The following is a 26,069-nucleotide window of genomic DNA, read 5'->3' as shown; positions in this document are numbered from 1 at the left end:
TCAGACAGTTAACCCTGTAGATTCAGTGAATGACCGTAAATCTAGACTATCAGTGATTCTAAGATATAGTGAGGATAAATCTGTGCTGATAGAGATCAGTGTTTCTCCAAAGCCTCAGGTGGATCAGATGCACTGAACATACTGCTGCCTTCAGGCTGTTCTCTAGACATCCTAGATAGCAAGCTACTGTAACACTCTCACTTGCTCATTCTCTTTTTCCCTTACACTTTGCAAGTTTTGAGAATCGGTGCTTAGCAGAATAAAAGATTTATTGTGCAATGTTTGATCTGTTGTCTTTTACAGGACACAGAACAGAAAGAATAAGCTTTAGTTTTCTTTGTCTTATTCTCATGTGGCCAGTGTACTGTTCATGTGAGCATCTAATGGATTTCACACAACGAGGAGGACAAGAGGTGGCTGGAATCACTATGTGTAATCTGATTGCCTGGCTTTATGCAATTTTTGCAGGTCAGTGCACAAGTTTCATCATTCTAACAGAAAAAACAAGTTGCATTTGAAAATTCTCAGGCTCGTTCAATACCGTTAAAATATTTTTTTTTTCTTTAAAGAAGTTAATACTTTTATTCAGAAAGGATGCATTAAATTGATTAAAAGTGGCAGTTTAGACATTGAGAATGTTACAAAAGGATCATCTGAGGCTGGTGGGCCTCTGTACAGTGTTACACACAGGCTCAGATCTATCTCAGGGTGTGTGTGTGTGTGATTTATTTGCTGAGGTAATGCTGTGTGTACTCACCGCTCTGCCACTGTCGTCATATTCAATCTTGAGGTTGCTCATGGCTTTAATGATGGCCATGATGGACTGGATGGTGTTACTGTAGACCACCGCTCGATACTGCTTGCACTCTTCCTCCGAGTAGCCATCCTCATGGATAATCCTGCAAAACGGACACCCAGACGGTCAATCGATCAGTGTTGTACAGGATATTTAGCCATCATTGTTTTGATGTGACGTTATACATTATATATAATGAACACATTCATTTTATAAAAAGTGACAGTAAAAATGTGTTACAAAAAAGAAACTATTCAAAATAAATGCTGTTCTTTTGAAATTTCTATTTATAAAATAATTCTGAAAAAAATGCATCATGGTTTACACAAAAATATGAAGCTAATATAGTCAGCTCTGGCTCATGGAGATGCAAGCGAGCCAGTTCACTCTGTCACTCTTGGCAATCAGATGGCATACAAATCACCTGAGGGGATTCTCTCGGGTATAACTAAGCACAACTAGTTTCTAGAGTAATTTTTTAATAATGTAATTCTATTATAACAGAATAAATGTTGCTATTATAAGTGCGTGTGTGTCGGGGTGCATTCAGTAATGAGATGGAGTAGTAAACATTTTCCATCAGAGTGATTAGTGTAAAACTACTTTGGGAAACAGAGGCGCAAGAAGAGCAGCAGAGGTCAAGGTCAGATAAACAGTATTATCTGCTTCCAGGGGCCTGACTACACACACACTCCCACATCCACAGCTGTTTATGGGAGCGTGAGCTAAGATGACATGCAAGTTAACAGCATTTTTAGCCTTTAGTGTTATGGTTGCAACAATCCTAATGTTAAAAAATTCTATCTAGGTAGGCAACTTGCTCGGTTTTGAGACATACCATCTATTTGTAAGACCTGAAAACACTCTTCTCAAGTACGCCAACAAGGCAAACACATGTATTATTATTATTGTCACAAGGGGTGCCAGAGCAAGAATTTATGTAAACTGTCTTCCATGATTGCTTTTCTGTTATGGTGAAATAAACTTGCTGAACAATTTGCACTAATTAAAGTCGGCATGAAAAAGAAATTCACCCCATATATTCTCAAAAGGCATGTTATTGATCTTACTGTTAGTGATTCATCCATGCCTGCATTTAAAAAAAAAACACAAAAAACAAACAAAAAAAAAAAAGTCACAACTCAATCCTTCAGTTAAACAACAGAGTTCTCTCTGGTGATGTATGTTGAATTTATTTTCTTTTTTATTCAATTGACTAGCTAGCGGCCTTAGAACTGATTCATTGAAGCTGTGAAAATGAAATGAATGAATCTAAACTAGACTTGGATCTCAGGGGTTTGTGTATGAGTATGTGCACGTTGAGTTCATTTATCAGGGGCAAAAAAAAACCTCCCAATGTGCCATGTGAACGAATGTGTGTGCGTATTTGAGTTATTTTCTTTTTCAACATTTTCTAATTGTAGAGTTGCAGCTGCTCCCTCTCATATCATCCACACCAGCATTAACAACTGTCTGAAAGAGTGGAGAGAAAATTGTCGATTCACTCACTTCATCTGTTTTACGATGGTGCTCTTCCCCGATTCTCCAGCACCTGTGAGAGAAACACAAAACAAACGGGGTTAAAAAACACACTCATGCACTCATTTCATCTTCAGACAGGAAAGCAAGCACACAGTCAATGTTTTTTCCTCCGTCTAGTCAGAGTCTTAGTGCTAATGCCCACCCTGCAGTGTGTGTGTGCGTGTGTGTGTGCGCAGTCTATACTTTCAGTAACTCAAGTCTTGCTGACTTAGCTGTCGATCTTCAGCATTCCATTCTCTGCCAGACCTGGTGTTTATCAAGTTTGGCCTTTAATGGAGATGTCTGAGTGCTTCACAAACAGGAAACGAGGTCTTATCAATGTAATTTCCACAGGCCTGTGGGGGCATGCTACTCATTTGGCATCTAACTCCCTCATTTGAACATTAAATAAACACACAAAACATAACGGCCATACACAAGATTGACAAGAATCAAAAAGCTCCGACAAGCACCTATTAACATCTCAAAAACAAACATGCACACGTCAGACCGACGCATCAGATGCAGACTGGCACATTTGCACTCAGGGAAACATGTTTGTGTCACATGACATGCAGCTCCGAGATAGAGCGCTGCCCCCGGCCGTCAGTCTGAGACCCTCTTACACAACTCTAAACCCAGCTTACGCTCTAAACTGAGCAGAAACCATAAAATGCTGCCCTCAAACTCCAATGAAAAAGTATCAGAAGATAATAAAGAGATGAGTGTGAGTGGTAGGGATGGGCATTTCAAGCAAAAATAATATTCGAAGATCGCTGGGAATTATTCAAAAAAAAAAAATTCACACCCCTCCCCCACATGCTCACCGGTAAAACAGTGTTCACTCAAATCCCACTCCAACATTAAATTTCTCTGTAGACTACTGTAGGCCTATGTGTTGTATCCATTAAAGAAAACATATTTAGTATCATATTTATGTTTAAATAATATAAATGTTAGTTTTTTTTTATTTCATCTATGTTGATTATATGAAAAGTGAACAGCATGAGAGATAGGATCATAAGATAAGCAATGTATCTGGATGGAGTGGGTCAGACATGATTTCGACCACTTCAATTTTGTTTTGTAGAAAGCCTTTCTTTAAAGTGAATTTCGTTTTGTATAGATTGTATCTTAATTTTAATCAATGTTTCATCAACCATTTGCCTGGATTTAATAAGAAGCAAATATAGCAGACACTATAATCAGGACATGGAGGCGCCGGCGCGATAACTTGCACTGCACGTGAACTGGAGCACGTCTCATGAATGAACCGAAACTCAGCGTAGAAATATGCAGAAAGTTTGAAATCTCTAGGCCTACTTTTAAACAAAACAATTCAAAACGAAAATAAACAGACTACTCTCTGCTTATGTAATCCGAATGAAATGTGCATTTCTCCTATAGGCGCGTTCACTACTGCAAAGATGGCGAGTCAGCATCGTCAACTTCTTTGCAGCCAAGTCCAACATTGACACAAAAAATGCTAGTTTATTAATAAACAATTAAAATGTCCCCTTGCTATACATGACATTTATAATCGAATATTCGAAAATCGTGACTCATCACTAGTGTGTTGTAAGATCTCAAAAGATACAGAGTTCAAAATCCTGGTGTTAGCACACCTGCCAACATGCCACACTCTCACGCCCACTTTTTTTATGTGAAGAGACAACTTCACACTTGAGCAGCTGGTGTCAACACCTAAAAAATGCAAAATCAGATCTCTCACACCTTACGGAGACAGCAGCCGTTCAAACTTTAGTCATGCGTCAGTTTGTGGCTTTCATTTGAAAGATTTTTGCTGCTACTGCACGTTTAGAATGTTAGCATTGAAGGGTCATGTAACCCTAAAATGTTTTTTTTTTTATCACATATATGTACAGTTTTGCACATCACTGAATATAATATCACATCACTCATTACGTTGATTATTTTTGTTGTTTTTTGAAACCACTTTTCTGGTTTAAAAAGCAAAATTGAACCAGCGTCACAAAATTTAAGCTATTGGTTTCGGAGTTGTGACTTGGTGATGGAGTGGAGAGTACTTATCAGTTTCTGAGCCTTTCTACGAATTATACGAGATATACATGTACAAATACATGAGAATGAACTCTTTCAGTCCAATCACAGTGCTGTATTACTCATGAGATCGCATTACAGGAGAGAATTCAAATGATTCCAAACAATCTGATGCACAACAGAAATTGTGATATTCCCTGTAGATATCCTACTGTATAATAGTAATATTTTAGATAGGTCCCTACTATAACAATAACTATAAAGATTTAATAATTGTTCTAATTCTATAACAATAGGGAACATCACACCACAGCTGTAACGATAATGACATCAGGAATGATATCGACAAATAACAACAGACAACCAATCAGAATCCATGGCTTACAGAGCTCAAGCATTTAAAGAGGCAGACAACATGACTTTATTTATTATACATGCCAACTGCAGTGATCATGCATTGGTGTGGATGGATATAGTTATAATTATCTAAATAGTTATGATTCTCGTTAACTTTTTTCAAAAAAAAAAAAATCCTACTTTCTTCCTCTGACTTTTGATGAGTATTTAATCATGTATATTTAAAAAGTTTTAACAAACAAATCGAACACAAACGCAAGCTGTGAACTCCTATTGTGCTCAATCCCTTAGAGGACAGACAGGAGACGGGATGGCCCACATGGGAAAATTAATGCCTGTATGAATCACCCCATCTATTGTGTATTAGTATTCATACAACTAGTGTTGCGCACCTGCAGGATGTGGCCGTGTATGTTTTAGTTATTGTCTGTGAATAAAACATTGGCGACACTTCCACGGAATATGTTTTAAGCCATAACAAAAGACAAAGGTCATTGCATGAGCAACACTCAACCGAACAGAAGTTGTGTGATGGATTACCTGCAAAACTCTCTTTTAAAGGATCTTAAATGAGCTACAAACTGAAGCATGCTACATCTCTCCGATTTGTCCAATTATGGTTATAGATCCTTTGTAGGGTCATTTTAAACATTACCAGCGATTCCACTGGGACAGTAATAGTGTTTATCCTGTTTCTAAAAGTATTTATTATATGGCCTGGATTTTCATGCACACCATCATTTAAACCAAACCTGTTTTCACTTTATGAGCTAACATCCAAAGCAATATGCACATCTTGGCCAGAATATTCACTTGCAGTAGTTTCTCCTTAATAATAATAATAATAATAATAATAATAATAATAATAATAATAACAAATCCAAAGTGGTAAAGAAGATTAATATCCACAATTGATCAGTATCAACATAACTTTAAAATAATTATCAGGAAAAAACAGCGGGATTTGCATTTTTCAGGGATGCACGAAAATAATTTCACATTTAGGTGATTCCAATAAATGATTAAAAAATATATATTTTTAAATAACTAAATTAATCAAAAAGCAAAAATCTATTATTTTAAAGGCTACAAGTGAATTCAGGCATCACAACATCATAATGTACAGCATAAAACAATTATCAAATTATTAGTGCTTTTAAAGTTGAACTTTAAGTGAGAATCAGATGAAAACAAAGATGCAAAAAGAGAGGAAATGAGAGGCACAATTAAATAAATTAATAATAAAAATAATAATAATAATAAAACTCTACCAAAAATATTGGCCATTTCATGTTGACTCAAGACCTCCAGATGTGCGCAAATGGCCTGGTATCAGGTGTTGTTTATGCTGTTCAAACACCTCAACGCATCACATGGTTGCGGTACCTCGGATCTGAGGGAAAGCGTGGGCGTGTGAATGACAGCATGAGCTACGCTAATGAGAGGTGCACCAATACAGTACAGCAATGTGCCAGTGAGCTCAGGTGTCTACTGATCTGGGGCCAGTGTGTCCGGCTGAGTTTTTATGGCTATTATGGTCTGAGGCACACAGGTTCACAGTGAAGACAAGAATAATTTGGTTTTGTTGCTGCAGCTGCGACCCAGGTCCTCCGTCTGTCCACTCTGCTCGTCTTATTTTTTTAGGTTGGTCTTCGCCTAACCAGTTTTACGGTCTCTCAGCTGCAGCTCTCAACTTCATAAGCAAGTAATTTACTTATTTAAAATGCTAAGATCATGTGTGTGATCAAACAGACTTAAGTTCTTGCTCTCTCGCTCTTACTTCATTCGTCCTTTGGGTTTTTGCATTGAATGCTCTAGAAGCTCACAGTTCTCCGCTCTTTGTGGCACGGTTGCTAGGCATTAGCTCCTTTCTGCTCAAATTCTGGGAATCTCCAGGCCTTCACAAGCAGAGCGTGATCTCTCTGACTGTTCACTTAATAAATTCATCTCACTCTTCTGCTCTCTGGTACTAGACTAATAACAATGCTGGACTAATAATCTGAAGGGAGCCTTTATACAAAATACATTAAAAAAAATTAAATATACATGGGTAGTTAAAAAACCTGTCCATGAGCTTTTTTTTCCAAATAAACAAGCATCAAGAAATTAGGTTTTAATAAATATGAATGTGTCAGAGCTGTGGTGCAATGGACTGTGCACGTGCTCTGGAAAATAATATTATTAAAAAAATATATAAAATTATAGCATGTCATTCCGCAGGAGGCCAACTTGCCCTCAACAATTAAATGCCAATTAGCCACATTTTACTTTTACCATATTGAAGTCACATGCAGTTCCCTTTGTAGTCTGAGGATCCATTAAACAAGACTTGAATGACTGAACTAAAAGCTTGAGAGCTGAAACACAAAACAAGCCATTTCCATTAGGTTTCTCTGAGCATGTTAAATGAACAAAAAGTCTCACTGCTCTCACAAAAACAACACTGCTTGCACTCGATGTTAGTTAACCGTTTCAATGTAGGAGGCCTGTGATTATCAAAAAAAAAATATTTGACAAAATATAAGAACACACTGACAAATGCACATACACGCTCACAAACCGAATACTTTGGACTAATGAAGCGATGGTTTAATAAGAGCTGAACATCATTGAAGTGTCTCTTGGGCCATCTGAAATGTTACACGCCTGCTAAAACAACCCGCTGGATAATGAATCGGCAATGACAGAGCTGTTCTGAAACCAGTCAAACACTTCTGGTGTGGTTCACCCTGATCAATGCACCGGAGACTAGACCGCAGACTGATGATGCCCCGCAGATGGGCGAGTCTGATTGTTTTTATGCCCCCGTTTATATCTACTAAATGGATAAAACTGTCAGCTGTTTATTGGGCTGTCTGAAAAATTTATTTGCCTGCTTATTTGATAGCGTTAATTTTTCCCCAAGGTTGGTTTATTGCCCAGTGGTCATATCAATAGAGTTAGGAAATGTTGTTCTTAACAAGACTGAGACAAAAGTTCAAATGTGTCGCACATTTGTTTGGTGGTTTCACAGCCTATTACACACATTTGTAATACCTGAAACTCCAACAAACACCATTCTTTGGTGACGTAGTGGGAAATTTGTGTGTTCAGTAAACAAGCTTTTATTGGTCTGTGGGTGAGACACCTTCAAAACGGCTGCACCTGCTGGTCAACGGTAACACACACTAGCTCTGTCAAAAACCTAGTGTGCTACTTAGAAGGAAGACAGCACCCTTAAATAGAGACTAAATTGGAATCTTCTACACATGCGGCTGATTTCAGTGGAGTTTGATGTGAATATGTTGCATAGAACATAATACTCTTAAGTAGGATAATAAGGGTAAAAATATATAGCACTCAAACATTGGAATTTTGAAAATTGTTACTGATACTTGTCAATATATAATACTGTTCAAGTCGATTTTTTTTAACAAAAAGACAGTAAGACCTATTTCAAATAAATGCTGTTTTTTAACAGAGACTGGCTACTGAGTACTGAGAAGAGTAATGGCAACTGAACAATGTCTTACTAAAAATGACTCGCTGTTTCATCGCTAAAACAACCACTGGATAATGAATCGGCAATGACAGAGCTGTTCTGAAAAACAAAGACTTCGTGTCCAGTGTGAAAGCCCCCAAAGAAAGGAAATCCAGAAGGAAAAATAACTAAGGAGCTCTGGAAACCACATTAGCGTGCACCTAAATCACATCTAAACAGCTTCCACAACATCTCACACGTGTGTATTAGTGGAAGTATGATGTAACACGTTGGAAAACGCAGACTAGAAACAAAAGACTCTTTCCACGCTTGGCTCCTAAGATGCCAAAGAGAGTCACGTAGCCATTGTCCCAGAGTCCCCTGTTTCTTACAGTTTCCACCCAGGGAGGGAAATCCATGCCAGTCCAGTCTGCTTGGGGCCATCCTGCTCCCTATAGCCCTTATGGAGCTACAAATGGCCCGTATGTGTGTGTGTGTGTGTGTGTGTGTGTATGTATATCGGAGGGGGTGGAAAGAGAAGGACAAAGAGGCCAGTGTCAATGTGGCTCTGGTTGTGTGGACAGCAATGCCACTGTTTACCATCATTTAGGTCACAACAATTACAGCTGAACCAGCCTCACAAACACACACACACCCCTCTTAGAGCCTCAACACCCCAGGCCTCCATCACCACCGCAAAACTCTTCATTCAAACAGAAATGAAGCAGCAAACATGGACAAAATATAATAGTGCTTGCATGAGCCCACTGCACTATTAGGCTTATCGTGATTGCCATCAAACAGAGGCGTTAACAGCCTCTAGTCCACAGCTGCATCAATCAGTTTGGGTCCTTTAAAAAGTACAGCTCTGAAAGTTCAACAAAGTGCTGTGTCAGATTTTACAAGCTCAGCAGCAGCAGTAATGAACTCCTAATCGGGCTGTTTTCATGAGACTGAGATAATCGCCATTGAGTTGATCTATAATTTAGGGTGGTTGGTTCTTTATTCCAAGCCTGCGGTCGGTCTTGGCTATCTTGGGCTGCACCAACCAGTCTGGTCTGGTCTGATATGACAAGCTGTTCAGATGGTGTGATGTTTTAATATTCCAATTGTTTTTTCTACAGGCTTTTGTACTGACTGACTTTCTCCAGTCTCGTTTTCTGTTTGTGAGGTGAACAGTATTACCTTACATGACCAAGCGATGTCAAAACCACAGGAATGAAGAAGTTTAGCCTGTGGCATCTCGCCAAAGCTGCCATGACCACAAATATTATAATACCTGCAATGGTTAGAGGGTGAATCTCATGAAGAAATGACCAGGTCATACTTGACTACAAAATCAACAGAATAATTGAATTTTAATAATTAACAAAATCATTAAATTCACCAAATTACTCATTCAAATTATATTTTTAGGGCAATTAAAACTAAATTCTTAATACTGTAATAATGAAAATCATTATTTTTAAATGAAAAGCTGCTAAAATTAAATTCAGTAAAACAAATACATGATGTATAAACGTTAACATTTCTATAACCTTTTCATATTAGTACAGAGAATGAGTTTTTTTAATTCTTTTTACAGTAACGAGAAAAATGTAATAAAAACTGTCAAATATATACATCAATAAATATATCCCAATAGTCCTAAAAATAAGCTTTATTTTATTCATACAAAATGTATTTTTTAATAATGCCTCTTTTGTTCTTGATCGGTTTCTTGAGATTCACCCTTGTGGGGAAGAGCCGAAATTAATTTTTTTCCCAGAGCAGAGATATACCAAAAGATGACGTGTTTTGATTCTTTGTGGTGAGACGGTTAAACAGTTAAGGTTAGATGTGGGTGGGGAGGAAGCAGGTCCTAGTTTAGGGAATAACGGAACAAAGGGTCTGAGCAGAAAGCATTTCCTCCAAATCCCATAAGGACACAGAGAGAGAGAGAGAAAGAGAGATATTGCCAAGAGTCCCTCCTGCCTCTAGCACTTCCACGTCTGTGGTCGAACAGAGCCAGGATGCAGGAGGTCCAAACACTGAACAAATTTCCCAAGGAAGAAATAATAATTATTGATTAGAGGTGTGACGAGATTAAAATGTGATGAAATTTCTAGTCGAGGTGAAAAGCTGTCTCACGATATTGAGTGTGAGGGTGAAATTGGGATAGAATATGGCACCGCTACATTTACATTACACCTCCAATGTGGTTTTGCTATTTATAGAAATAAAAACCATTTAATTAATTTGGATAACGGTTGCTTCAATTCCATCCAACACAAGCTGCAGATTTGTACGTAGTGCAGCAGGAATCAGAGTTCACTGATCACGTGACGAGAGTAAATGATGAAATAACTGACAAGACCATGGCAGAGGCCTAAGCATCTGTAAAAAGTCTTATCTTGTAGAATGAGCACTCAGCATATAGAAATCTAGTTTGAATGCGAACGCGTCTTACTTTCGATTTCAAACACGATTTCAATAAACCACATTTTGAAAGCGGCTGTCTGATGCATGCGCATATCTGCCAATATGAAAGCTATCTTAGGCTGGGCTGTGTAGTTGTAAACATCTCTTAGCTCGGTATCATGCTTGAAGAAAAATTTGGTCTCTAATTGCACTTTGAATATTGAGAGAGTACTTTGATTATTGGCTTTGAGAAAACTGTGCTATTCATTTTTATTCATATACCGTTTTTATTTCTATGATCAATTTGTGGAAAGGAGTTCATTTAGGAGATCAAAAGTTGTAGAAGCTCATAAATCATGTACAGGAGAGAAGCCAGACAGTTGAGTTAGTGGCAAAACCTTTTACAGTGCTTGAGTATTGTTGTCTTTTACTGCATATGATAATTCATACTCGGAAAGTAGAACTAAAATGTCATTTTATTATTCTTAATAATTCAGAGATTCATCCAGAATGTAAAATCAATGTCCAGAAGTTTGACATTTAAAGAAAAGATGATGGATGAATTCATTTTCCATTCTTCAAGCACACAGAGGTAACACAAGAGAGAGACAAAGAGATGAAAACACATGGCATCTTTTCAAGACTCATTTACTAAGAATACAGCTTACACCGCTGGATGGAGATGCCATAGAGAAATCAAGAAGAAATGGCTGCTACATGAAAACACTAGCATAATGAGGCTGTCTTTGTTAAAGAAACACTAAGACAGATTCTGGTCTCATGTTCCTCCTTCCATGAAAGTCTATGCAAGCCTTCAATGAAAGAATTTTTATGTGCGTGTCCACAAGGTGAAAATTGTAGGTACTTAGAAAAGTAATAGGCTAGCATACCTCTCCTCAAACAAACCACATGATTTGAGGTATCATGCCCATAGCAAAAAATGGTGCAAAACAAGTTATTTGGCCAAAGCTGAATGGGAGTTAATGGTTTGCTCAACACAAATTTGTTAAAAATACAGTACTAAAGCTCAAGTCGATAAATCAGCGAGAAATCAATAAGACCCCAGGCAGTGTCTAGCATGAGCAGTGAGGTAGGAGTTCAAACTGAGGCCTCACACAGACTTCAAGAGACAACTAAAGAAAGAAAAGCTCGAACTACCATGTGTGCGAGTTACACAACAGCAATGACCTTAGATCGGTTTCATTTAGAAGCATGACGGTCATTCTCATGACCTGTGACCATGTGTACACTTCACCACATGCACTTTCAGAAACCCACATCACATGTGCCCTTGACAATCAAATCAAAATAATGAGGGATAAACACTAAAGAGAACTGAAAAAATCAGATTATTCTCCAGCTGGAACATCTGCATTTTCTTCCAGCCCATGAGATGTTTAATTAAAGAACCGCAGTGTGTCTAATGACTCTAACAGGTCCACTGAGAGGCGTGTTGATGTAAATAAAGTGCTTGGTTAGAGGTTACGCGCGGAGTAATATCTATTAAACACCTGCCTTTGGGCCCTTGTGAATAAGTGTGTATGTGTGTTTGTCTGGGCAAAGCATGACACTGGTCTCATTAATCTAGGCAGGCAGCAGAAGGACGGAGCATTGTGTTTGTGTTTATGTGTGTGTGTGTCAGTCTCAAAGCAAGCAAGCAGTAGCCCAGAGGCCTTGAAGTCTCCTGGCAGACGGCAGATCTCCCCTGAGCTCTCCAGTCGAACTCATCTAAGAAACCCTCTTATCACATACAAAAACACATCAGACGCATCTAAAAGCTTTATATCCATCAGCGAGGAGCAAAACTTACTGACAACGAAACTCTATCACAAACAAGCACATGCTGTGTTCTCCTCCCACTTTTGTTACCTAAAGGCTCAGCCACATGCCCACAAATCATTCAGACATTTTTCAAAAACATTGCATTCGAATATTCGGGCTCATAAAAATCGAATATTCAAATATTCGTTTATTTAAATGACGGTTAACGAATTTTTTTTATTTTTTAAGTTTAAGTTAAGTTTAAGGCACCATTTCTGAACAAGCTTATGATTAGGCAATATACACAACAAGCTTACAATAAGGTTTTCTTTAAGATGAAAAGATTAAACAATATGAGTAAACAAAAAATATAAAGAACAAAAGCATCAGTCGGGGTACAGCTGCGCTTACCTGTCGTGTATGCAGTGATGGACAGCTGTCTTTCCTCATTCGACTGCTGTTTGGATTTCATGTGATTTCTCATTGTGGTGGTGATATTATGATAACTCAGATTCATTAATTAATTTGATCAAAAGTAATTCCATTTTGTAAGATTATTTAGTAAGATAATTTTCATCTAAGTAGCCTAATTCCAAACTTCGGACGAAATTATGTGATCACATAAAAACAACTTAAGTTAACAAACATGCCGCACAGCGCCACCAATTGCATTTAATTATAACTGCGAGTTAGATATTGGGATTAATCATGGATTCACTGCATTTTCAGCCAGCAAAGCAACGTAGTAAAATTCAAATAGTATTTTATTTTTTTATGTAAGAATAATAATTACAGATCAAATATTCGTGCACACCCCTAGTTCAGAGTGTTCACTGCATCAAAAAGAAAGTGCTTCCTCAAAACTATGGTATTGGGTATGAAAAGTAATACGGGTAAAAACATTCAGAAACTACAAATAAAGCATAAAATTAAAAACTACCATAGTTGCAATGAAATTTCAAAATCATACTGAGATTATATAAAAAATTGGATGGATGGCCCGTAAATGGCCTATAAAAAGAAAGAAAAAAAAAACTGTGGTTGTCAAACTGTCACTTTATATGTTGGTTGATCAGTTGTTCCTGTTAAAAGGCTGGTTACGCGACACTACCCTCAGTGTCAGCTCTCATCCGCTTAGCAACCATATAAGCAGCAGTGCTGTTTGTGCTGATCGATACGTAAATGACAGTAAAAGGTTGGAGACTGCATCCCGTGCACTGGCAGAGGGGTCAGAAAGACTTGACGTTAGAATAGGCATAGGTGTCAGATCAGTGTAGAAAAAATGTTTTAGGTCTCTCTTCTGAGTATGCAGATCTCAGTTTCAAAAGTAGTTCTTATAGTCATGTGACTTTTCAAAACCAGCCCATCCTATTTTCACAGACTCTCATCCCAGAGTTTTACAGTCCCGGCCGGGATGAATTAGCTAGAAATAAAGTGTATGCGTGAGGAGAGTCTGAGCGTTCGGCACAATCTTGCTGCAGATCTGACTGAGCAGAACCTGGCGATGGGCCAGTTTGAGAGTGTGCGTGCATTTATTCAAGAGAGAGACAGAGAAAGAACAGTATGTGCACGGCTGATGTTTTAAGCATCTAAAAATCAATTAGCAATGTGAACTCTTTTCCGAGGAGACGGTTTCTTCCATCTGAGATCGGGCTGACGCACAGATTAAGAAGAGTGCTTTGATTAACTCTACAAACAGAAAATCCTCTTTAATTCCACAGTTGCAACAAACAGCAGACAAACGAATTAGAGCATGTGACTGTCCGGAGACAATATAGTTATAAACAATGTCATGCACACACACATAGAATACACCAACTATAGACATCAACATACACACTCAGAATGTCTTGCTTTTATGAGACAAGAAAGGCAGGAACATGAAAAGACACTTAAGGTACTTCCTGACACTTAAGCTGCTATTGTTTTAGAGGGGGAAACCAGACATCCACTTCAGAACAGAAAGATGCTGAAACAAAGCTTAATATGAAAATCTGTACAGCTGGACGTCCTTTGACACTGAATAGTGGATGTATACAAGCTACTGGTGATGTAAAGCTAATCAATACATTACAGCAAAACTCTTTCATAAACTGTGCATGTCATATGTATATTTACTTATTCATTTATTTATATTACATACATGAATTATTAATACAAATTAAAATCAATAATTTTATTGAGCAAATGTGATAGTAAAGACTTTCACATTGTTTAAAATAATAAAAGCTGTTCTTTAGAACTTTCTTTTCAACCAAAAATCAACTTCAAAACTTAGTATTATTTGATGATATTACATTGACATTATTAATTAATTGACTAATTTAAAGAATTTAATGAACGGGGGCCAAATTTGTTTGCTGTAATCCACTAATGTATCCACCTTATTATCAATGCAGAAGTAAGTTATTTTACATGAATATGCAAGACTTCATTTTGCTGCCCAGAGTGTTACTGCCAGGATGCGCCACTAGACATCCTCATGAATTTAAAATTCATTAAGATGTTTGAAGGTTAAAAATATTGCTGCATGTGATTTAAAGACATAAATTAATTAAATTTGGCAGTGTTATGTAAAAAACTTCTGTTCTGTCACTTGTCGCCAGCTATTTGATGCAAGGAGGCTTTGTCATTTATTTATTTTGCAGGCTTTCAGCATAAGAAGTCCATGCAGTGCCGCTTCTGCAAGTTTTCATCACGTCACCAAGACATCCCTTTCAAGCAATACAGAATTGGCCATTGGTCAAGTTAATGCAACTTCCTTTCACTGTTTACACCCAGAATGTTTTTGTATTTTCAAAAGAATTGGGGCTTTAAAAACACATCTGTGGAGGGGTACATCCAAAGACTGGCATTAAGGAGAATGTCACATTTTCTTGTGACAACTGTGATTTTAAGGCTCTCAATCTGCTCTCAATCAGCATTTCTTCACCATTTAAGAGGACATCATGAGGTCAAAGTACCTCCTGTGAGAATACTTAAATTCACATGAAATTACACTAAACACCGAGTGAAGTAACCCTGAAGTACTTCCCATTTCTCCTTTTTTTGTGTGTGTGTGTGTGTGTGTGTGACTTTTGCAGTCTTACAAAACACTTGTAAATGTTTTAGGTGATTAATGTTTATAAATTGTTAAGATGCAGTTTCATGAGCACAAAGTACCTCTTGTGAGAATACAAAAATTCAAGTGAAGTTACACTGAACATTTGAAGTAACCCTCTCCAGTTACTTGCATTTTATGGCGTTTTTGCACTTTAGCAAATATTTGTAGATGTTTAATGTTTCATGAACTCTAAGTTCCTAAATACTAAAATGTAAGTGAAGTTTCTCTAAACGCTGGGTGAGTACACTCCCCAGTTACTTACATTTTATGGTATTTTTTGATGTTTTTGCAGATAATTGATGTTTTTTCAAATAATTGTGATTTTGTTAATGTAAGGTGCAATTCATCAGCTTTGTGTATCTTATTAGAATCCTGAATTTAAATGCATGATTTTTAAGGTCTACTGTGCAGAAAATTTCAATGTATTTACCATTTTAAGGTATTTTCAAAATACTGTTGTAGATTTAATAAAATGTATTAAACTATTATATTATTAAATAAACTGGCAGAATGGCTTGAGTGTTTAATATATAATGATGTAATACTTTTTTATTTTTTTGGGGGGGGGGGGGGGCAACGGGGAATAGACAATACAGTAAAGTTGTTTTACTAATATAAATTTACCAATATACATTTTTAGTTTAGGTAAAAACATTGAGTCAAAACATTTTGAGTTGGGGAGGTTAGAATTTTTTTACAGTGTATGAATTAAATATACATTGTTTCTTATTAAAGCTACTAAACTTACTTTGTAGTTTGACATTACAGATATTACATTACAATATTCCTGCAACAGACGGCAGCAGGAATATTAGGCTGCTATCACTTTAAGACCTAATGCACAGATCTAATATACTGATACACATGCATATCACACTGACACTCATGCCACCTGTTTACATTCACTTAAGATATAAACAACTGTTTATGAAAACCTTGTGTGAGTGTATTAGACAGTTTAACCGCAATTGGTTCTCACAGTACTATCGCTGTATGACAGGCTTTTAATGTGCGCAAGACGCGCTTTGGGTTTACACGTTGAGACATTTTAATATTTCACGTTCTAAAATCGTGATATAGCACAACGCTAATTATACTTAAAATATATTCAAAGTGAAAGAAGTCATTTTAAATTGTAATATTTGACAATATTACTGTTTTTACTGTATTTTTAATCAAATAAATGCAGCCTCGGTGAGAAGAGGCTTCTTTCAAATGTAAAAAAAAATCTTATTGGCCCCAAACTTTTGAATGGTAGTGCATTTAATTTTTATTTCTGGCTTTGCAAAAATGTTATTTTTATGATAATTATGAATTTTGACATTGATTGATCACATTATGAAAGAAGATTTGTGAGACTTAAAAGAGCATTGGGGGGGGGGGGGACAACCTTGTTTCACAATATTCATCATATCATGATTCAAAGATATTGATATGTCAAATTGTGGAATCCATGGTTATTCCCAGACTTTAGTATATCATGGAACAGACGCAGTACTCGCCTCAATTTCGGAATGGGCCACCAGAGGCTCCAATAAAAGCATGACGAATACATTATGCATACCTCCATTAGGGAGCTGGCTTCCTGAACACACACATATAAATTATGGATAATTTCGACAAAGCATACGTAAGAAAAAAAGAAATGCGGGAGAGACAGAACAAGAGAAGGAAAGAGAATGAGAAAAAGGGAGTCTGATTTTCATCCTGCAAATCTGGCTGGTACTGATGTTAGGCAAGAAAAACAGAGATACAAAGAACAGGTTAGCAATTGGCAATATATGTATAAAATAATAAAACCTTTTTGACTATTTGACCATTGTGACCCATGCCCAATTTCTACAAGTAGGGCTGGGCGGTATGATGGTATATATCGCTACCGCGGTAGAAAATGTCAACCGTAACAGATTTTTTCATTTCGTGTATACCGCGACATGTAAATAAGTGGGCGTGGTTAACTCGCATGCAGTGTGCGTGAGACTGAGACACTAGTGAGATTTGTCAAAGAAACATGGAGAAAGCAGATGAAGAGGATCCAACAAAGGAATAACATTTTCTAAAGGGTTGTTGTTAACGTGATATTTTCGGGGGGAAAGGCGCAGCAGTAAACTAGAGCAGTGCAGCACCCGTAGGCTACAGTTTAGAGGAGTGCACGATCGCAACGGGGAAAGCATGAAGCTTACTTGACAACAACAGTTCATATATCAATATCGTAACGAATAGAAATAACCTTAAATAATGTATAGTTATCTGCATCTTTCTGTCTCTTATGTATAGTTACTTTTTAAACACGAAACTCGCATTCAGCATGACACGCGAGCGGTTGCCGTGGTAATGAACACCCTGCTTGTTAAAGCGAATGTATAATCCTGTATCTGAGGCAAAATTACTAAATATGCAGTGCGAGTTATATATTTCTAACTCCAAACAATTGGCCACTGAACCAGCTGATAAAATCTTGCTTTGCATGATTACAACTTGTCACTCAAATTACGTTAACCGATCGCATTTTACTGATGCAAAAGACACGCGCGTGTGCGCACCATAGACTGTAAAAAAATATGGACGTAGTGTCCGTGACGTCACCCGTAGGTTTCTGAAGAGCATTTTTGAAGCCTAAAGTGGGCGGAGCCGGCCGTCGCCATCTTGGCTTTGCGTCACTCCCGGATAACAGAAAATGGACAAACAGGCGGGGCGTGAGTGGAGCTGCTGAGGAGCCTGGCCTGGCTATCTGAAATCACCTAGCTCGACGTGATCGAGTTAGCTGATGATGTAAAGCCAATTAAACGTTCCTATTTTTGCCCTTCGAAATATTATAATAGTTAAAAGACATGGCTACAAGTGAGACTGTGTATTACTTCGAGAGTGTTTGTGTGTGACAGTGATTTATGTGCATACATGTCCGTCACTCTTTCATGGTCCGTCAGCGCGGCATCGCTCAAGTTCGTAGAGAGCTTATTCAGTCCATTTTAAATTCTGATGTTGCCGTCTCTCAAATGGGTTATGGTTTAACCGTTAAACCATAGATATATTGCCTTTGAAGTGCAAGTAAATGCGCTAGAAAATCCGCGCTCATTCACGGACGGAGAAAGCACCGACGCCCGCATGATTTCATCTGACGGTAACCTACATACCGGTAAGCATATTATAATCCATCTGTTCCATGGGAGCAGAACGAACGAGCATTTATTGACGTTTTAAATTTGAAAACCCCAAAAAGCAACGAAATTGTCAGACATCCATTAGTGCATGTTCACAGAGGAAAACAACTGAAATACAGCGCTGGTTGTTCTCTCGAACGATAACGACGTAATCCAAAGACGTGAGCTTTGTAACGTTACCCAAGTATTAAAATTGTATGAAATGATAATCCCGAAAAAAAAGCACAAACACTGCAGAGATGGCAAGTTCAGCAGCTAACATTGCTGAGGTGAAGTGACGGCTAGTAACAGCAGACAAACGGCTAGCACTGACAGCGGCAATCCATCTGTCACTCAAGTGGCTTGGCCACACCCTTAAATTTAAATATTAATCAACTAAACGGACGAGTTATAAAATAATTCACCCCCCTCACAGTTGTTATGAAGGGCAAAATTAGCTGTATAGACCAAATCCACATACAGACACCAGGCTTTAAACACGTTTTTTTCTGCTGTAAAGTTGGTCATTTTAACATGGGGGAGATACAGATTTGACTCACTTCTGACAACAGCCTCAAGCGGCCAGTCAACGAATTACAGTTTAACTCACTTCCGTGTTGGTTTCAAGAGAGAGACGGGGAGGTTGCCGCTTGGTGCGCACACACTGAGAGGGAGCGCGGTGTGTCGGTGTTCACCGAGCTATGCAAAATAATGATGCAGTTACAAGGTGTGTATAATTGACACTACTTAGTCAACACTAACAGTAGCTGCTGTTCGGTTTTCATACTGCTGTTCTCTAGTTACTTATGAACTTGATGAACTTGACACTTCTGAACCTCTCTTGATTAAAGCTTTAGGTGACGGGTTGCCAGATATCACAAAAAGAACAAAACAAGCCCTTTAAAAGCAGACATGGCAAAAATGTACCAGGAAAACATTTAAACATAACTAGTATCTACTAATATCCTACCAAATTAAAATGAAGTAACTAATTTATTATGAATAGATAGAATAGTTCAATATAAAATATTCAGATATTATAAACTGATTGTTTAAGTAAGCAATAACATGAGATTGAAAAATTATTCAGACAACACTTAATTTAAAGTTGAATTGCACCTATGAGTTGTATTTAATATCAAACAGTTGGGGGCAGTTCATCTAAAAGTTGATGAGAGTGTTTTGTTTACTATATTTAGCTATTAAAAAGTTTACCAAAGAAATAATTTACCAAATGAAAGAAAAAGAAAATTCAAACAAAGTGAAGTACTTTTCATTTCTAAAATATTTGGGTTTATTTATTATACAAAGCCCTTTTTGTCGATTTTTCGAGAATAACTACAGATATAAATAACTATATCGTGAAATATATCGTTACCGTGAAATAAAATTAGTCATACCGTGAAACAGAATTTTGGTCATACCGCCCCCACCCCTATCTACAAGGTATCAGGTTTCTACAATGGGCACTTCCAAAGATGATCTTATCAGTGAGAGTACAATACGTATCCATTTGACAATCCAGAGTCTGTAAAAGGTGACAAAATTAGATATTTCTTAGAGAATTCAATGACATACTCATATTAATTCTAGCTTTTATTACACAGCCACATTTGTGAAGTCTCCAGCACTCTGACAGTCCTGTGTTTGATTCCTCCTCTAGGCACAGATCAGACTTTAATAAAGCCACGCCACTACCCACTGCCAGGCAATGCATTACTAAAATATCATTAATGCTTGGCAGGGGGCACAGATATGCCCTTCAACAATGAACAGCCCTAAAATTGGTTCAGCTCAAAGTTAGACCAAAAAATTGTGGATTTTGTAAACAAAGGCACCACAGACGGAGACAGACGCTTAAGAGGAGATAGAAGGAACATTTTTCACATAAAGTGTAGCACGCCAGACTTGCTATTGTGCTGTTTTGGCAGAGGCGAGGAAGAAAGCAACCGAGGAGGTGTGTTGACAGATGCCTGTTCATTCACACACTTGCGCAATGGACGGCACACCCAAGCGACATGCTTGATAATTAATTCTGGCAGAAAGGCCTTCAAAGGAAGAAGTCTGTCTAACGCTCTAGGTTGCCTTGAAGCCCAAAGAGAAGAGAGGAAGACTCCAGACAGCCACACACAAACCAAAATGCCCTTAATGATCCCGATTGGAGCCAATTTTATTCAAAAGTGACATTCAACTGAACCTGTTCCAAAGCCAACCTGGTAGCTTTCATCATATAAAACTACGACCGACAAACGACCCCATATCATCTTCCAGCTACGGGGGAGAAGAAATTAGGCACTGTTGCCTCTAACCTTTGGTCCAATTCTCTTTGTAGAAAAGTACCAATGCTGCTCTTTTACATCTGAAACAGGGAGCAAAGCAGGGGTGAAATATCAGCTTTTCATCTCTTCAAATGAAATCAAAGTTCAAAAGAAATGTGTGGCTCAAAGCTGATGATCTCCAGACCCTAAGAGCAGGCTGAGGCTTGTCAGAGTTAAGATACAGATGGATGGTGGCCAGTCACTCACAAGGCCTGGGCACTGTAGGGAAACACATTCAATTTCCTGAAGACAAACTGTCATACAACTATAATATACTGAAGGCCAAATCCTGACAAAAATTTCATGAGTACTTTTCATTTTTTGATTTTCAGGTAAGAACAAGTCCTTTGTAAACTTGAGTTAATACTGTGTCTTTTTCTCAATAGCCAGTTTTCTACTCATGCAAATTCAATGTCCCTTAAAAAAGGATGCTAATAACACATTTTTATCGACAGTCACTTGTTAGTACTTACACCTTTCTTCTATTTAAGTTAGCAGCTACCAAAAAAAAAAAAAATGATGGTATATTAAACCATGCAGCATTGGATGTAACATGGCACAGATGTGTGGAAGCAGGAAGCTGGATTAAAGATGAAAGAGCAAAGGTTCAGGTGTGTTTCTGAGGAAACTGGTATATTTCTCTCAATTATTTAAAGGTGAGATTAGGTCAAAGTGGAAAGGAGGGTTTTGTCTGATCTAGGGCTGGGTATTGTTCAAAATCTTTCGATCTGGTGCCAATTTCGATAACTCAGTTTTGAACGATACTTTTTTTCAATACCAATTTTATGAAATCCATTTTAGCAAGATTACATAACACATTACCTCAGAAAAACTTTGGTTTTATTTTTTCAGTTTGACTCATGCTCCTTAGCCAGTGCACAAAGGAACAAAAAATGTTTTATAAAGAGCTCATGCTCACCAAAGCTGATTTTTTTTTAATAGAAAATACAGTAAAACTTGTAATATTGTGAAATAGTATTACAATTTAAAATCTTATTTGAATATATTTCAAAATGTAATGTATTCCTGTGATGTCAAAGCTGAATTTTTTAAATCATTACTTCAGTGTCACATGATCCTTCAGAAATATGAAAACAGTTTGCTGCTTAATATTTTGGAAACTATGATAAAAAAAATTCATGATTCTTTGATGAATAAAAAATTCAAAAGAAAAGCATTTATTTAAAAACGAAATATTTTGTAACATTACACGTTTTAATGTCACTTTTGATAACTTTAATGCATCCTTACTGAAAAAAAAATTCTGACTAACCAACACATTTTTGAACGGCTGTGTACATTCAGTAGGTCATTATTGCAATATAAACACTGTCAGAGTGATCAACAAGGTATTTCTTCATTTACCAGTCGAAGGCGAAGCAACTTTCTGCTATTATTTTTACTCAGTGGCCGTGCACAGTCAAGGTCTTCATCATATTTGTCGTGGTACCGGTCTTTGCAGCAATTATTTTACCGCAAATACTGCATCGCGCGCTGTTGGTATCGAGCCTGGAGAAATGTACCCACACTTTTGATCGACTTTTCCACATCTTTAAGGTATTATGTGTGTGTGCTCGCGTCTCATGAATATGTGCGCGGAGAGTTTGTGTGTGTGTGCTCGCATCTCATTGATGCGCGATCTCATTGATGTATGTGCGTATGTGCGCGAGTTTTGTGTGTGTGTTCGCGTCTCGTATAAGTATGCGCGTGGAGAGTTTGTGCGTGCGCGCGCGTCTCATATGAGTATGTGCGCAGAGAGTTCCACGCGTCTCGTGTGTGTAGAGTTTGCGTGTATGTGCGTGAGCGACTTTGTGTGTGTCGTTGTGCATTTCATATGTATTTGTTTGAGCACTGACATTGACGAGTTAACCCCTTAGGTATCGAAATCTGGTACCGATCAATTTGTCATTTTTCGATACTCGATAGTATCGAGGCAATTCGGTCGGTACCTAAAAAGTATCGAACTCGGTACCCAGCCCTAGTCTGATCTACATTTATCAAGAGCTATTCAAGCAACTATGCAAGTAATATCAAAATTACACTGATGGACGGAATATATTAATGTGTTGAATCAATGTTAAAGGCCATCTTTCCAAAACAAAACAAAACATAAGATCAATGTTCCGTTTTCACAAATGTAGGTCAACTGAAAAGTGATTAATATCAGCAATCTGTGTTATAAGCTTGTGACTGATGTTAACGCAATACACAATGTGTGTTGCAAAATATTGAAGCACAGCATATTTCATTAATGAAAAAGCACCAAGATTGACTTCACATGAAATCACTTGGAAGTACCATGAATCATATCAAACTTGTTTTCCTCTGCAATGCTGTGAAGTCCAACATTGATCCACAGTCAATCTGAATTAATTGTGTATTTGTGCCAAACTAATGCAGATAATTAAAATAAGATTAAAACACAAACTTTAAAAACTAAATTATTACTATAATTAAACATTGATACTTAAAATATCATAACACTACTGCATCGGTTTTCACCTCTCACATCGAATATGAAGTGTAACTGCTCCAGAAATCAAGCTTTAAATTCATTAATGTAATTTGTCCTGTCGCCAAACACGATGCGTTTAAAAGCAAAAGTACAAGCATCTGAAGGAATTAACGGTCTTCCAGCAGGTACACTTTCTACACAATAATCTTCTAATGCAACAAAATGAGAGAAATGTTTATTATAAATATAAAAATGATAATTAATTGCAATACATAATGAGTGTAGTGTCCCATGTGACCGCAATTTGTATTCTACCCAAGTTCCAAATTAGTCACTAAACTAACTACCGCCTACCTAGGCCATCTGCCAACCCACCTTCTAGTTAACAGCAGCCGCTATTGAAACATCCATACGCTACAATTTCAGACATCCCGTTTCAAATGCAATGCAACCATGAGCAATTTAAAAACTCCAGCACCTGTTATCTGCCTCATATGATTAATTATTTATGCCTCAGGTTTAAACAACCAGCTCAATATTGACAGACGAGTTACGCATTAGGCCCAGTCCTCAGTGATGCTTTTGAAAACATTCTGCCTAGAAATCCACGCTAATGGCTCCTGCGTCACACTGAAAATTGGAAAGCAATGATTTGGGAACAGGTCTACCGTCTCTCAAATGTCTACTCGATGGGTACTGGGAACCAGGGGCTTTGAGGAGAAATGTTGGTATCTCAAATAGCATCAAGCTAGCTTCTCAAAACAGCCTAATTTGCCACGTTCCCAGAAGCACACGCAAGTTTGCAGCCTTACAGGAACAATATGTTGTGACAAACAAGCAAAGGCCAGCCCGTCAATATTTCTTGATTGTTCCTGTCATTCAAGTTTTAATTTCCTTAGTGAGAATGGTAAACATGTATTGATGCTTTGCTGGACTAACGGTTTTAGATTAGAGCAGGATTCTCAGAAAGAAAACATGTCTGACCACAGGACTTATACAGGAAGTTTAGTCCCATTTGCATTGCTATTGTAATTACTACCCAGCAAAATTCACAAAAAACAGGAAATGTAAAGAGAACAGGAGGAAAGAGGTGTGGTTACAGTTAAAATATTTATATAAGGGCTAAAGGTCTTATGCCAGACCTACGGTGTTCATTTATTCCTTGTGGCGTACTCTTGAGGCATCATTACATTTATTAACTTTTAAATATAGACTAAGCTTTGACTCAGATGCCATATCACATGGCAACTAATACACCATCTACCTTTAAAAGTATAGCTAAAAGGCTCATGATATTAAATCCGGCTTATAAGTTAAGACCAGGCGTAACCTGTGAGCGACCCTACCATGACAAGCCAACTGAAAGACCTTTTCTCCCACCGGCTTTGAAAGCCGTTGTTTGGGCCGTGTTCAGAAGCCAAGAGCACTGACAAATCAGGATCATTATCCATCATAGGATCCCTCAGGCCATGAAGGGAGTGAGATAAGCCACCCCTGAAGAAGAGATTTATTAGTTTTTCAGAAACCTGTTTTAGACCAGCGTGGCGTCCCAATTCGCCTACTTATACTATGCCCTAAAAGTATGTCCCTTTTTGTGTAGAAAAAGTACATACTTTGAGTGTGTAGCAGAATAGTAGGCAAGATTTGGGACATACCACGCCATAATTGCGTCTTTAACGGACGCTCTCTCGCTTAGTTACATGCATCCTGTCACTGTTTGAACTGCCCTGTCAATTATCTTGTCACAGTTCAAATGAACCACATTCAATTACTATTACTACTTCTATTTTAATAATACTATTTAGGATGGATAGCATGTGAATCGGGTCTAGGGGGTTGAAGAGAAATGTACAGTCCTGAAAACAAAAGCTGGATTGTACCAGGAGGATTTAATTTTTCAAGAACAGCGAGACAAAGCAAGGACTCATACACAATGATCATGAAAGGTAGTCACTGATGCTAGAGGCGGCACTATACGATTGATATTTGATTGATCAGCCATCCTACAATACAATAAGATAATAAAATAAAAATGATGGAGCCTTAAGGGAAAACTGATGGTTTTACCCATCCAAAATCAACTCTCATCTGTGGCTGAGCAATCTAATGTCACGTACTATTCGGTACTGCATTTATACATTTAATTATCCATTTGACGTCTTCTCTTACCACCATGAGAGGCTCAGCCAATTACTTTAACTGCATAAAAGTACCTTTAGATGTGATAAAACTCAATAGAATAAAAAGCCAGAACGCCCACCACACACCAGCTTATTGGTGGAGAGGAGGCAGAGAGTGATGAAGCCTATCAGTATATCTATGGGGATGATTAGGAGGCCATGATGGACAGAGGCCACTGGGCAAATTTGGCTAGGAGACTGGGGTTACACCACTACTCTTTGAAAGACATCCTTTGATTTTTTGTGACCACAGAGAGTCAGGGCCTCGGTTTAACATCTCATCCAAAGGACGATGCTCTTTGACGTATGGGGTCCCCGTCACTATACTGGGGCGTTAGGACCCACACAAACCACAGGGTGAGCGCCCCCTGCTGGCCTCACTAACACCTCTTCCAGCAGTAACGTAGTTTTCCCAGGAGGTCTCCCATCCAGGTACTGACCAGGCTCAACCCTGCTTAGCTTCAGTGGGCAACCAGTCTTAGGCTACAGGGTGATATGGCTGCTGGCCTACAGTCTTCAAAATCACTACATTCCCAAGACTTTCAAGTAGTCATGG

At 37.9% G+C, this 26,069-nt stretch overlaps 1 protein-coding gene across 1 annotated transcript in view; it reads right to left on the bottom strand.

Moving 5' to 3' along the window:
- The window catches only part of gnai2a (guanine nucleotide binding protein (G protein), alpha inhibiting activity polypeptide 2a), a 65,574-nt gene that overhangs the window by 13,695 nt on the left and 25,810 nt on the right, over positions 1-26,069 (bottom strand). The window contains exons 2-3 of the mRNA XM_079856846.1: positions 2,306-2,348; positions 758-899 (exon numbers count right to left, since the gene is read on the bottom strand). Coding sequence (XP_079712972.1) covers positions 758-899; positions 2,306-2,348 — 185 coding nt within the window. The remainder of the gene's footprint in view (positions 1-757; positions 900-2,305; positions 2,349-26,069) is intronic.

This window comes from Squalius cephalus, assembly GCF_949319135.1.
Source record: "Squalius cephalus genome assembly, chromosome: 22".
In the NCBI taxonomy this organism is placed as follows: domain Eukaryota; kingdom Metazoa; phylum Chordata; class Actinopteri; order Cypriniformes; family Leuciscidae; genus Squalius; species Squalius cephalus.
Note: the sequence above shows the minus strand (reverse complement) of the source record. Positions and strands in the feature narration are given on the sequence as shown.